At 38.8% G+C, this 13510-nt stretch overlaps 3 protein-coding genes across 9 annotated transcripts; 2 read left to right on the forward strand and 1 right to left on the reverse strand.

The window, feature by feature from the left end:
- LOC103443192 (peroxisomal and mitochondrial division factor 2) lies at window positions 1-1695 on the forward strand. Its single transcript, XM_017334528.3, has 2 exons — window positions 1-193; window positions 387-1695. Exon 2 carries the CDS (start codon window positions 395-397, stop codon window positions 1349-1351), a length of 957 nt encoding a protein of 318 aa, XP_017190017.2. The 5' UTR covers window positions 1-193; window positions 387-394; the 3' UTR covers window positions 1352-1695.
- A 3526-nt stretch (window positions 1696-5221) lies between these two features.
- Window positions 5222-8050, reverse strand: LOC103429250 (uncharacterized). Of its 7 annotated transcripts, none has more exons than XM_017330632.3 (4): window positions 7832-8050; window positions 6565-7475; window positions 6372-6473; window positions 5222-5505 (listed from the first exon to the last, which is right to left on the reverse strand). In XM_017330632.3, exons 1-3 carry the CDS (start codon window positions 7965-7967, stop codon window positions 6378-6380), a joined length of 1143 nt encoding a protein of 380 aa, XP_017186121.3. In that variant the 5' UTR covers window positions 7968-8050; the 3' UTR covers window positions 5222-5505; window positions 6372-6377. The 7 variants fall into 7 exon arrangements, with proteins under 7 accessions (XP_017186121.3, XP_008365618.4, XP_070683526.1 ...); XM_008367396.4 differs by having other exon boundaries at window positions 6372-6476; window positions 7832-8029; XM_070827425.1 differs by lacking the exon at window positions 7832-8050 and adding an exon at window positions 7554-7787.
- Window positions 8051-10729: 2679 nt separating this feature from the next.
- LOC103421749 (uncharacterized) lies at window positions 10730-12518 on the forward strand. Its single transcript, XM_008359792.4, has one exon. The coding sequence runs from the start codon at window positions 10889-10891 to the stop codon at window positions 12314-12316; it is 1428 nt and encodes a 475-aa protein (XP_008358014.3). The 5' UTR covers window positions 10730-10888; the 3' UTR covers window positions 12317-12518.
- Window positions 12519-13510: the final 992 nt, after the last annotated feature.

Consider the following 13510-nt stretch of genomic DNA (forward strand, 5'->3'; position numbering starts at 1 on the left):
TTCGTCATCAGAGATAATTAGATTCGATGCCTAATTAGTTGTACAGAAAAAGAAGTAATGGAAAGTTGTCAGCAGCAGAAGAAGAAACCCTAAAACTCTATCGCCCCCTGTTTACTTGGAACATTCTCATCCCACGCAGACGCGCACGCACGCAGATCACTCAACCGCCATTGCTGATTGCTTTCGGTTTTGGGTTTGTTTTCTCTTCTCTCTCTCTCACTGTCACTCTCGCTTTCGTTTTCTGAGAATATCAAAAACTGCAAGAAAATTGATTGGAGAAACTTGGTTGTGATTTTCTCGGTAGCCAAACAGGTATTCTGAAAGTTTGTAGTTACGATTTCCAGATTGTGATTGGTTTTTGTTGTTTGTTTGTTTGTGTGTTTTAGGGTTAGAAATGGCAGAGAAGACGGTTGAAATCGTGGACGATCAGGCTGAGAATTTCTTCGATGCCGATCAGGCGGCGGAGTTGGGCCGCAAGGTCGAGGGTTTTGAGCGGGAGAAGCTCGAGCTCCAGCGCGAGAACAAGGAGACGAAAGAGAAAATTCAGGAACTGACGGCGGAGATCGAGAAATTAAAGAGCAGCGAGAAGGAGACGAAGGAAAGGCTCAGGGAGATGGAGTTAGAGATTGAACGGACCGAGGAGGGGAAAGATGTGCTGGAATCGGTTGCGAATAGAGCGATGGAGCTTGAGACTGAGGTAGCGAGGCTCCAACACGATCTGATCTCTGCCATGGCAGAAGGGGAGGATGCAAATAACGAAGTGGCGGAGCTGAAGCGTGTGTTGGGCGAGAGGGGGGAGAAAATTGATAGCTTGGAGAAGGAGCTCGAGAGCCTGAAGAAGGCGAAGGCTGATAGTGAGAAGAGGATTAGGGAATTGGAGAGGAAGATTGGGGTTTTGGAAGTGAAGGAGACTGAGGAGAAGAGCAAGAAAATTAGGGTTGAGGAGGAGATGAGAGAGAGACTTGATGAGAAAGAGAGTGAGCTTAGCTTGTTCAAGAAGAAAGTGGAGGATTTGGAGTCGGTGATTGTGAAGAACAATGCTGAATTGGGGAAGAGAGTGAGTGAGAAGCTCAATGTCGAGGCGGCGCTGAGGGAATCAGAGGATAAGTGCAGAGGCATGGAAATGAAGTTGGGAAAATTGCAGAAGGACGTGCTGGATGCTGAAAAGGTTATTAATGGATTGAAGGAGAGGACTGTTGGGGAAATTAATGGGACTGTGAATGAAGTGAAGGAGATTTCTAGAGAGACAGAGTCGAAAGGATTGAGCTTGCCAGTTGTGGCAGGGTCCACTGGAGTCGTTGTTGCCACAGCAGCTGCTGTTGTCTATGTGTTGTATGTAAGGCAGAGGTGATTGGAACGCAATGCGGCATAGAGGAAAAAAATCCAGGCAGGCTTAAAACTAGAGGTTAGGGTTTATTTGGTTAAGAGCATATGTCGCAGTTTTGATAGAATTACTGAATGCTTTTTTGTTGGCTTTTGGTTTTTTGCGAGCCTATCTTGCTAGCTCTATCAGTTTGGGATGCTGTTTTGTTTAGCTTTTGCTTGCTTGGTTGGAAAAAATAAAAAACTCCATATATGTAGTTTCGAAGGATTTATCATACTTTGGCTATAACTATTTTGTATTCGTACCCTGTGTGCTCCAAGCCATATTTAATTGCTGGAATAAACAAATACTGCATGACGGTTTTTTGCTAATTATTTGATGGTTTGTAAGCACATTGTTAATCTGATATCTCGAACACGTAGCACTTTCACTGAATTTGTTCAATTGCCTTGTTGGTGCTTTCCTTAAAGTTCCATTTAGTAGTTTTTGAAGAAAAGCTGTCGTTTAATTAGAGTTGAATTAGTCATAAACCTTGTAGGTTGGGTTGGGTTGTGCTAGGGCTACTGAATTCTACTATTTATGTTTGCATTCAATTTTGGTTAATTGTAGTATACTCTCTTTCGAGGATCAGTAAATAGGCGAACATTCATGAAATCTTGTTTGTTCATGCTCATATTTTTATGCAAATTCGAACCCTTTTTCTGAGAAGTTAGTCTTCTGTTTAGGTATAGACTCAAAGCTGAGCAGTAATTCTTTGATTTTAATCGCTTATCAAGTCGTATCCATCTTAGTGCCTCATATTGTTTTGTTCTTTATGGTGGTTAAATACGAAATGCGCATCTTTGTTAGCCTTTGATGGTTTTCTTGAATATCCACCTCCCCCGTGCAGACTTCTCCCACGAATTTAAATGGTTTCTGTGTACATATATATATATGATCCTCCTTGCCTGTTCCTGGACTTGCTATTGCTATCAAATCGTTGATTCTTCTGTTCTAGTAATCTATGAAATTCTAGACTTTTAGTTAGAGTTTTTGATTGCCATCGTGATTTTGGATACGGTGCATCTGAAACAGCTCTCGATCTTACAGTTATGATCTGGTCCTTTGTAAGATTGGCTTCAGTCCTCTGATCCAAGTTTCTCTCTTCCTTCAGTCCTTCAGTCCTTCAGTCCTTCAGTCCTTCAGTCCTTACTAACCAACTCATAAACTTGTGCAGAAAGCAAGTAGAACTTTATTATCCTTCGTTTTGTGTCGCTTGCAGTTTGTTTCAAGCGTTTCATTCACTTCAATATAGCAAAGGAAACGCGTTTGAACACTCTATTTTTTGCCTCGTTCTAACGGTTTTTTTAAGGCTTATTTTTTTAATGTCCCCTGCAACTCAGACTTCAATTTCATTTTGTCCCTTTAAACAAAAATTTCTCCATTCGCACATAGGAACTCAATATTTGCTTCACTTTGCCATCAATTCGGTTAAATTGGCGTGTCGAATGTGCTGACGTGCAAGGGTAATATAGTAATTACAGCTTAGTTGGCACTGTTGGACCTTTAAATTATCCAGGGCAGCCAATCAGAAACTGATTTGTAGTTTTCTTTCCACGTCATTAATACCCACGCGTCTCTGGGCGACTCTGAAATCCGGCGAAGTGGGGTAAGCTCTTCCTCTCGCCGTTGTTAGTCCTCTTTCGGTGCTCGACCAACCAAACGATCGATTTGGCGATCGGCGCGGATGAAATAAACCCAAATTTCGATGCGGTGAAATGGCGCGGCGGAGCTCAACTCAGGGAGAATATGATGGAGGCGGCGTCCGATAAGTTTGTGGTGGTGGGGATAAGACGTAACTGGTTGCTGGTCTCGGAGGAAGCGGTGCCGTGCTCAAGATCCCATGTCTACAGGCTGCAGCTAAGAAGGCAAGCGGCCCAGTTATCTCCGCTGTCAGACATTCAAACAATCAGGTTTGTAAAATTCTTAACTATTTAAAATTTCGTTTGGATTTGCTTTTAAAATAACTAAAAAACGCTTTTAGTGAAAATATTTTTGAAACCAATTCTTAATAAAAATGTAAGTAAATTATGAAAAAACACTTAAAATTGTTTCATGGAAAAAACACATAATTGGTGCTTCTTGCAAAAAACATATCAAATGCTTTTGAAATCCAAAAACATTTTCTCTAAAAAACCTTTCAATCATTTTAAAAGCACATTCAAACGAGCCCAGTCTTTGTTTCTTAATCTTAATTTCCTTCATTGATGATTGCTTTTGATTTGTTTAATTTGCGTAATGTTTTGATCAGAAGAACATGAAGATCTGAATCCAATCACAAAAACCCTGAATTTCAAATATTTTTGGTGCAGATTCCGGCACCGAAGAGAGGTGCGATTGCTATGGAAAGCCTTCACTTGACAATTTGACCAAATGACCCATTTCTCAAACTGCCACTTGGAGGCCACCTATGCACTTTTCAAGCCACGTCATCAATTTTGACGGAATTGACAGAATTATCCAAAGCGGAGCTAATATTGAGTTTCATGGTGTAGTTGTGAAATTTTAATTTCAAGGAGAAAAGTGAGATTGAAGTTGAGGGCATTACAAATATAAGCCTTTTTATTTATTTATTTATTTTTTTAATCAAGACCTGATGGTGTAACCTTGGGTGATTGAGGGTCGGTTTACATGCACCACCATCCGGCGGACTTTGTGAATCTGTTGTGACTAATCTCGTGATGAGTAAGAAAGTGTACAACCTGTTGCAAGTAAGTTATTGTCGGATCATGGGCATTAACAATTAAAAATTAACACTCAAGCATAAACCTTTCTTTAGCATTAACCATCAATGTATGCAGGGCCGGTCCTGAGATTTTAGAGGCCCTGTGCGAGACTCAAACGGAGGCCCTTACAAGATTTAAATTTTGGTTGCTATATTTTCTTTTATATATATATATATATATTTCTTGTGTATAAATTGATATAAACGCAAAAGAAAATAAATAAAAAAGAAGCATGGTTTGGTGGCTATGTATCTACATTCTTTATGTTTTTGGGTTTGAACTTACTTTTTAAATACAAAAAGCATGGTGTGGTGGATATGTACATATCATATCACCGTACATATATTATAATCAGAACAACTCATGCTCTTTATTATGAACTAGTTAAACAAATCACTGGTTATGATATTTGTAGCATCTTATAATGAGCTGTAAGTTTTTTTAATGCATTTTTCCTCACTCCCTAAAGTGAGGATGATTCTAACCCTCACTCGGTTGATTGTTGTTGGATTAGTTAGAATTTGAGATTCGTGTCTTAAATCAATTAAACCAAATTAATTTAACGGTAATCAATAGGGGGATGAGCATCACCTACTCACCTCCACTTTAGTGTTGTGAGCAAAGTTTTATTATATATGGATGACTAAATGGTCTTCAAATAGGATGAAAATTTGATGATCCTTAAAAGCTGACCAAAAGAATAAACGAACGATATGTATTTGATTAAATGATGTCATATATGAAAATGGGGTTTTAAAGATTATATCTTCAAACTTTTTAAGGATTTTAATTAATTATGATATTCCTAATCATAGATTTATCATCAAAAGTTCTCTTTTATACTGATAGAAATTAAACTACAAATATTAAAGAGAAAAGAAAAAAATTAATGTAGTTCAAAAAAAGCCCAAAATGGTTCTACTGGGAGTCGAACCCGTGCAATCACAAACGCAAGTATCAGCGCTTGATGATTCCCCTAAGGAAACAATGTGAATTGTGTTCACAATTTTTTTTATATGTAGTACATTACAAAGGTTATTAAAATTCAGGGGCCCCTAAAAATCGGGGGCCCTGTGCGGTCGCACGACTGGCACCCCCTCAGGGCCGGCCCTGAATGTATGGATGATATACGTTCGGTAACAAATTCTTTAGTTCTACATTTACCAAATCAAAAATTAAAAAATGAAATCCTTAGTACATACAAGTCACTGAAAGGAATATAAAAGAACCGTTCTTCAGTAAATACGAAAAATACACCACATAATGAAATTCACTACACACAAAATCACGAATAACCAATCTCAAATCATCAGCTGCTAACACAAAGTGAAGCTCTAAATCTGAAAACACTATATAGATTTAGGTATAGCTGTGCGATCTTCATGGCTCAGTTGCACCAGCTGTAATGTTGTGTTTCTGAAGAATAGAGATCGAAAAAGAAGATACAGTTAGCCCAGAGTTTTTTGACAAATGATATAATATTCTAGTCTAAAATCATCTAAATTACGGGAATGAGGATTTAAACTTGGGGTGCAGAAGGAGAGATACATTGTTATAGTCAACTTGACTAAGCTCAGATCCGTAGTCAACCCAGAGTTTAAGAAACATAGAGTTTAGCACGAGAAATGCAATTGGCAATCAAGAAGATGTGTGTGGATGACTATCAGCCGTTGGTGGGTAAAACCGCTTCTATCAACGGCTGACAGTTGCTCCCACGCATGGCCGACTATCTCTAAGACAACTCATGTGTGCGTATGCGTGACCTTCTGATAGACCCATGCATTATAGGCCACCCACTAACTGTAAAGCCATGTTTATGATGCAACATTCCAATATACAAAAGTTTATATGCCAACACATGACAGCATATCCCAAAGCTTTATTAGGTCAGTTCACCTAAAAATACATAAAACACTTTAAAGCAAAAAATAGCAGGAAAATTGATCAATTTCTTGATCCGTATAGATTTTGGTTCCTGCAGATCGAGAAAAATGTACAACCTTGTATAACATATAGCAGCAGGACAAGTTTTGTTTTGTTTTGTTTTGTTTTTTTTTTGGAAGACCAGCAGGACAAGTTTTGACTGAAGAAAAAAAGCAGCAGGCCAACTAACTGGAAACCGAACAGGTAGAACAACAAAGTACAGATAAACCCTAGCGAGTAGTAACTTAGCTACGAAGTATCCTCGGATCGAAACAAAACGAAACAAATCAAGAGCGTAGTTTGAACTTGTAATGCAACAACTAACTATTTTCGGAAGAGTATTATCTTCGATTAATTACCTTAAATTATCTGTCAGATCTTGGGTGCAGAATTTCGAAAAGTCCACAGCAACTCCTCCATGAAGTCGGATGCAGGGGGCGTCCGGCACCGGAGACAGTAAACTGCTAACAGATAAACAAAGAAGTAGTCATTGATTTGAAAAGAATTTTATGTAAGCTACACGAGTTAGAACAACTTAAGCAAATCGGTTACCGGATTTCCTGAGCTTTCGGGGATCACGGCCTTGCCATAATCTTGTCCGGCATCAGCTGATTCGACTACTGGAACCTCTTCCTTGTAAGCAGTACCTGATGACTCCCCAGTTTGCTCTTCGGAAACTGGTTTTTTTATTTCCTCGGTTCCCTTTGACACAACATCTGCAACAGCAGCAGGAACCGGTTTCGACTCCACATATGCTTCTTCAGTTCCTTTCGACTCCACATATGTTATGACTGGAGCACAATCCTCTTTCTTGCCCAACGGCAATGTTGATTCTTCAACCTCCTCTGACACCAAACCGGTTTCGACTGGAGAAAGCCCATTACTCTCTTCCACATATGACAATATTTTTTCCTCAACCTGCTTCGACACCTCCTCCGTGATGGCCGGAGAAGATTCATCAGTCTCATCCAAAGACGCCACCACCTTCTCCTCCTCCACCACCTCCTCCGCTTTGGTTTCCTCAACAACACCACCTTGATCCAAATGATTGGACACAGATTTAACCGTCTCAGCAACCGAGATATCAACTTCTTCGGTCTTCTCCTCTACCACTTTCCCTGAATCATCCGCCACTTGAGCACTTTCCGCCTCTTCATCCGAACTACTACTACTGAAACTCGAACTCGAACCCGAACCATCAGCATCATCTTCACGGGTTTCCTTTGCCTGCTCGGAACCATCATCGATAGCGACATCCCGCACGGATTCAACCACAGGTTTTGAGTCCCCAACATCGCCTGGTTGAACATTTTCATCCCCCTCAAGCTTCCCATTTGCAGAATCCGCCATTTCGTTAAGATTTGCAGAAACTTTTTGCCTCTCCTCCTTCTTCGAATATTGATCACCGGCAGAATGATTTTGACAAGTTGCAGAAGCAGTATGGCAACTCCTTAATTCTTTGTCTACCACAAAATATAGTCAGGTCAGAAACATTTCATATGTATTAGTTTAACAAAGTAGAAAGAGACAGAAAAAATTACAGAGGTGTGAACGGGAAACAATTAGTCAACCTATGTGGAAACCAATAGCCAATTAAACAAATAATGATAAAAGGGTGTGCTATCTAACAACTCATTTTTACTTCTTACACATCTGTTGTTAATTTATATAATTTGATCTTCTTTCTTTCATTAGATCCGATGATAGAAAATTGAGAGAGTGTGTGGGAAATAAAGAAGGGCGTGTAGGTAGCATACCCCATAATAAAATGGAACCAGAGAGAGAGAGAGAGAGAGAGAGAGAGAGAGAGAGAGAGAACCTTGGAGTGGGGGTTGTTGGGGTTGAAGGGTGGGTGGAGATTGACGGATTCTGTTTTTGGTTTTCTTCTTGGCAAGTAGTTTTGGTTTGATTTTCTTAGGACGTGGAGGTTTGATTTTCTTAGGACGTGGAGGCATGGTTTAGTGTTGTTGACTGGTTGCTAAGAATTTAGAAAGAGAGAGAGAGAGAGAGAGAGAGAGAGAGAGAAGATATAGAATGTCGGGTACGTAAGTTAAAGATGGTGGAAGGGTCAAGGAGGGAACTACGACGTTGATGGTGCCCTTCCCTTTGAAACTTTGCTGGCAGAGAATGGGGCCATTGAGATGATATGACCAAGACTCATGCCACCCAGCACCACCGGTGTAACATTACTTTGGCATTAAGAGTGCTTTGTGTAGCTATTTAATATTACAATTTAGTGATATTTTTCTTTACTTGTAAGTGAGAGATCTTAGATTCGATTCTTGTCAAAAATGAATTTGAACCACATTATTATGCCTAGTCCTGTGTGAGGTTTAGATCACTTCCTCATCTTCTTAGTATAAATAATATAGTTTGTTAAAAGAAAAAAGAGAAGAGTGCTTTGTCTTTGTGCAATGTTCGCGTGAGATAAATAAAGTATAAATAATTCTTTGGAATAAATAATTGCTAGCTTTGAGTCAGCGGTTTGCTCCTTTGTGGTGATTTTAATATTATTCTGGATGCTGCTTTTTAATTTAAATGAGGATTGTAATGGGGTTCATGAAGCATCGTTGTTTTGTGGATTTTTTTTACACTGTTTTGAAATATCTGAGATTCTAAGTTTTTAATTATTATTTTGGTCAAAAATTCAAAGACGAGGATTGTAATGGGGTTCATGCAGCATCGTTGTTTTGTGAAATTTTTACGATGTTCTGAAATATCTGATATTATAAGTTTTTAACTATTATTTTGATCAAAAACACAAATATTTAACTATTAAAAAATTGAAAGTATTTTTTATTCCAAAGTAACATAAAATTTGCTATGCATAGGTCATGTTTTAAGTTTGGGGGTATGATATTCACATACTCATTTTTACTTTTTACACACCATTTTAATTTTCGGTCGTCGGATCGGATAAATTGAAGAAGATCAAAGGACAAAAATCAACAAAGAGTGTGTGAGAAGTAAAAATGAGTGTGTGAGAAGTAAAAATAAGTTTATTGTTTTCTTTCTTGGTAACAAAGGAACAATAGCCAAGCGCCGTGTCTCGCTTTGATTGAACGATGACCGAGTAGAATTGCAGTACTGCGGTCCTCACAAAGATGTACAAGATATTTCAAGCGGAGATTTTGAAATAAGGTCTCACTAAATTAAGTTTTTCTGATACATAAGTAATTTTATTTATTTTTTATTTTTATTTTGCAAAAAAAAAAAAAATTAATTGTTTCATATGTCCACGTGGGGCCTCAATGCTACGTTTTTTTGCATAGTTATCGTTCAGTTAAGCGCAACGTCATACTTTAACAGAGCTCTTGACGCCAGTCTAACAGAAGTATGAATCTATGAGCAAAATATAATTTTAGTTATGAAAGTAATACGAAAAAAGTTAAGGGTAGCAAAGTGTGAATTTCATGATACATGAGAGTAGTAAAATGAGAATTAGTGAGCCGGGATCCTGCCACATCATCAGTTAACGGTTAGGCTAACATGAGTATCAAAATGGTAGAAAAATCACACTTTACGTATAAAAGTGAGACAAAAAAGTTTGTGCAATAAAATCAGATTTTGACGAAACTTGAGAGTAGTAAAGTTAGAATTATCCCTTTTTTAATTTATGAAGAGTGAAATTTAAACTTATGTGCGAGGGAGTAAGCACACTATCTTAATCAACTAATCAAACAAGTTTTTCTTTCCTTTTCTAATGGAAACTTGTATTAATTTTATTTTTCTTTTCAAATATTACCGAACGAAAAAGGAGAATTGAATTTGAGAACTCAGTGTGAGTGTTCGATTGACATACAAAGATATTATGAGAGTAATCAACTTGTAAACATTGAGGGGGGTTGGCGGTTATAACTTGTATGTCAAAACAATCGACATTGAGGGGTGGGTTGGTGGTTATAACTTGTATGTCAAAACAATCGACATTGAGGGTGTCAAAACAATCGACATTGAGGGGTCATCTCAAGATAGATACTTGTGTCAATTACGAGGGACCAAGTCCCAAATGTTAATGGAAACCTACCACCTCCAAAGCTTTTTTTTTTTAATTTAATTTTTTTATTTTTATACAATGATATATATGTGATCGAAATGTCACATGTTTGAATTGTGGAAACAATCTCCTTGAAAAAGTAAGAATAAAGCTGCATACGATAGACATTCCTACCGATTCTCGCAAAAGTGGGAGTTTTGTTGGCTTAAGGTTGCCTTTTATACAATGATATATTTACACTAACTCACTAAGGAGTGGAGAAAATAATTATAAACAAATTTGTCACTCCAAACTTAAGATGTCTCCAACTAGTAGAGATGAATATCACTAAACCGTATTATTAAGTGATGCTCCAAAACTGTCTTAGCTTCTTTTACTCCAGAACCCAACAGGATCATCTCCAGATACTCTTTGTGAGGATTTCGTGGATATGTGAATTGTGTTCGTTCATCGTTTATCGTGCAGTCAATTTTCGACAGATACTATTTGTGTTCAATTAAAAAAAAATTAAATAACTTATGACCGCACAATATACGATGAATGGACACGATTCATGCATCAAAGAGAATCCGAATTCGTCCGGAACTATCATGATTGCTTTCTGTGTTGAAGCCAAACAAGGCCTAAACTTAACCACTTATTTTCCCAGTCCAATTACAATGTGAGCCCAAGAATAACAGTCAAAACTAAAACCCTATCGAGCCCAATTTTTGAGCCCAAATCATCACTACAATTCTCAATCCCTCCTCTCTCCAAAAACCCTAAACCCCCAAAAGGTCGTATCTTTCCTGAATTTTGATTCCCTCGCCTTAAAACCCTAGCAAAACATCGTTACTTCCTCTCTTCCTTCTCCTCTGCTCATTCTCTTCCTCCGCCTCCATGGCCGCCACCACTCCAGCGCCTCCACCTTCCACCACAAAACCCACCAAATCGATCACCAAGACGGTGAGGAAAGCCGTAAACGCCCTCATCAAATGGCGGAACGACAAGCTGCAGACCCAGAACCCCGATCTCTTGGAATCCGACGAGTTCGCCTACCTGGTTCTCACCCTCAAGAAAACCCCCCCAAAGGGTCGCGTCAACGCCTACAAAATCCCCCTCCCAAATCCCCTGCATTCCCAACTCTCCGAGCTCTGCCTCATATACGACGACGGACCCAAGTCCAACCTCACGAAGGACTTCATCGAGAAGAAAATCAAGGCCGAAAACATAACCGTGTCGAAAATCTTGAAGCTTTCGAAGCTCAAGAGCGATTACGTGCCCTTTGAGGCCAAGAGGAAACTGATGTATTCGTATGATATGTTTCTGGCTGATAAGCGGATTGTGCCGTTGCTGCCAAAGTTTTTGGGGAAGCATTTCTTTAAGAAGAAGAAGATTCCGGTGCCGGTGGACCTGGAGCACAAGAATTGGAAGGAGCAGGTGGATAAGATTTGTGGGTCGGCTTTGTTGTACTTGAGTACAGGGACGTGTAGCGTGGTGAGGGTAGCGAAGGTTTCGATGAGCGTTGATGAGATTGTGGCGAATGTGGTTGCGGCGATTGATGGGATTGTGGAGATGGTGCCTAAGAACTGGGGAGGTGTGAGGTCTTTTCATTTGAAGTTGTTGGAATCGCTTGCATTGCCAGTTTATCAGGCGGTTCCGGATGTGACATTGAAGATTGAGGAAGAGAAGGTGGTTGAGGAAGGTGCAGAGGAGGTGAAGGAGGTTGTTAAGAATGAGCGCAAGGATTTGAAGAGTGAGAAGAAGAGTAAGAAGAAGGGTAGGATTCATGAAGTGAGGTATTTGGATAGCAATGTCGGCGAGGTGCTTGATGATGATGAATTGGGTATTCTTGGTGATGTGGATATTGGGGAAGGGAAGCAAAGCGAGAATGATGAACCGGGTAGTGGCGAATTGGGGAAGAAGAAGAGGAAGAAGGAAAAGGTTGGTGGTGAGTCTAAGGGTGAGAAAAGGTTGAAGAAGTCGGCTAAGGCGAAAGATGATGCTGAGTTAAATGGGGAAAAGGTTCTTGGTGAGAAAAACAGTGAGAAGAAGTTGAAAGGGTCGGCAAAGGCAGAAGAAGAGGACGGTGCCATTGTCAAGAATGAGAAGGATGGGTTGTCTTCGAAAGAGAAGAAAAAAGATGCTACAAAGAAGAAAGCAGATGATTTGTCGGCCAAAGGCGAAGAGTCTGTTGGAAAGAAGGAGAAGAGGAAGAGTGAAGAGTCTGCTGGAAAGAAGGAGAAGGGGAAGAGTGAAGATGAAAAGTTGAAGGGCACAGAAGCAAAGCTGAAGAAGTCTAAGAGAAGTAAGAAAGCAGCAGAGTAATTCGGGATAGCAAGCTGCAGGCGAATGACAGGCTTTGCGGTGGGATTCAATACATCCAGGAGTATGCCTGTCCATATGGAGTCGTCTAGCAGAATTTTTGCTTGTTTTGTATTTTACTCTGGTATTGAAGTTATGATCATTTTTGTTAGTTTTTGAATTGACATTGCCTATTGAGTTTATATAGAAAATGTTTAGTATTCCATCGTGGTTTTGCTGTATTCGATTAACTCTGAATTTGAACTGAGATTGCGTCACTGAATGCATGACTTAAAACTTGCATCGCCATCTCCGATTATAAATGACCAGCCACCTTGCAACTTCAAGCAGGAGGGAACAGCCACCTTGTCCGGTTTCAGCATTTCAGGGATTCTCTGTCTTGGTTATGGACGCGTTGAACTGACGCTTTCATTTTTGTCAAAAATCAGCACGGATTGTTTTCCATTGAAATGCCTGGATTGAATTCCAAAGAAACTGCATGATGAGTGAGATGTATGCATCTAGATTGAACTATATTCTACAGCTTCCAAAGATCCACATGTTTCCCGAATTGAAGTAATAACTAAGGTTATCTCTAACCGAGGGCTGGCCAGATGGCTCGTTTTAGCCCTCTGGCCCTCCAAGATTCTTCAAGATATTAATATTTTAATGAACAATACAATGCCATATTTGACTCCATCTCCAACCGAGGGCCAAAGGGCCAGAGGGCTCGTTTTAGCCAACCGAGGGCCAAAGGGCCAAACATAATTTATTATTTAAAAACTACAACTAAAATGTTATTTAAGTTTCATGTTGTATAATTTTTATGTTGATTAATGTTATTTAATGTTGTTTCATATTGTTTAATGTTGTTTCATGTTACTTAATTTAATTTAATGTTGTATAATGGCTTAGGAAGTTATAGGAAAAAAATAGAATTTAAAAAAAATATGAAACAAATTTTGTCAAATAAAGTTATAGGAAAAAAAATGGAATTTAAAAAAAAAATGATATAAATTTTGTGAAATAGAAGTTATAGGAAAAAAATGGAATTTAAAAAAAATATGAAATAAATTTTGTGAAATAGAAGTTATAGGAAAAAAAAAATATGTAACAAATTTTGTGAAATAGAAGTTATAGGGAAAAAATGGAATTTAAAAAAAATATGAACCAAATTTTGTGAAATAGAAGTTATAGGAAAAAAATGGAATTTAAAAA

Source organism: Malus domestica, chromosome 09 (assembly GCF_042453785.1).
Source record: "Malus domestica chromosome 09, GDT2T_hap1".
Lineage (NCBI taxonomy): Eukaryota > Viridiplantae > Streptophyta > Magnoliopsida > Rosales > Rosaceae > Malus > Malus domestica.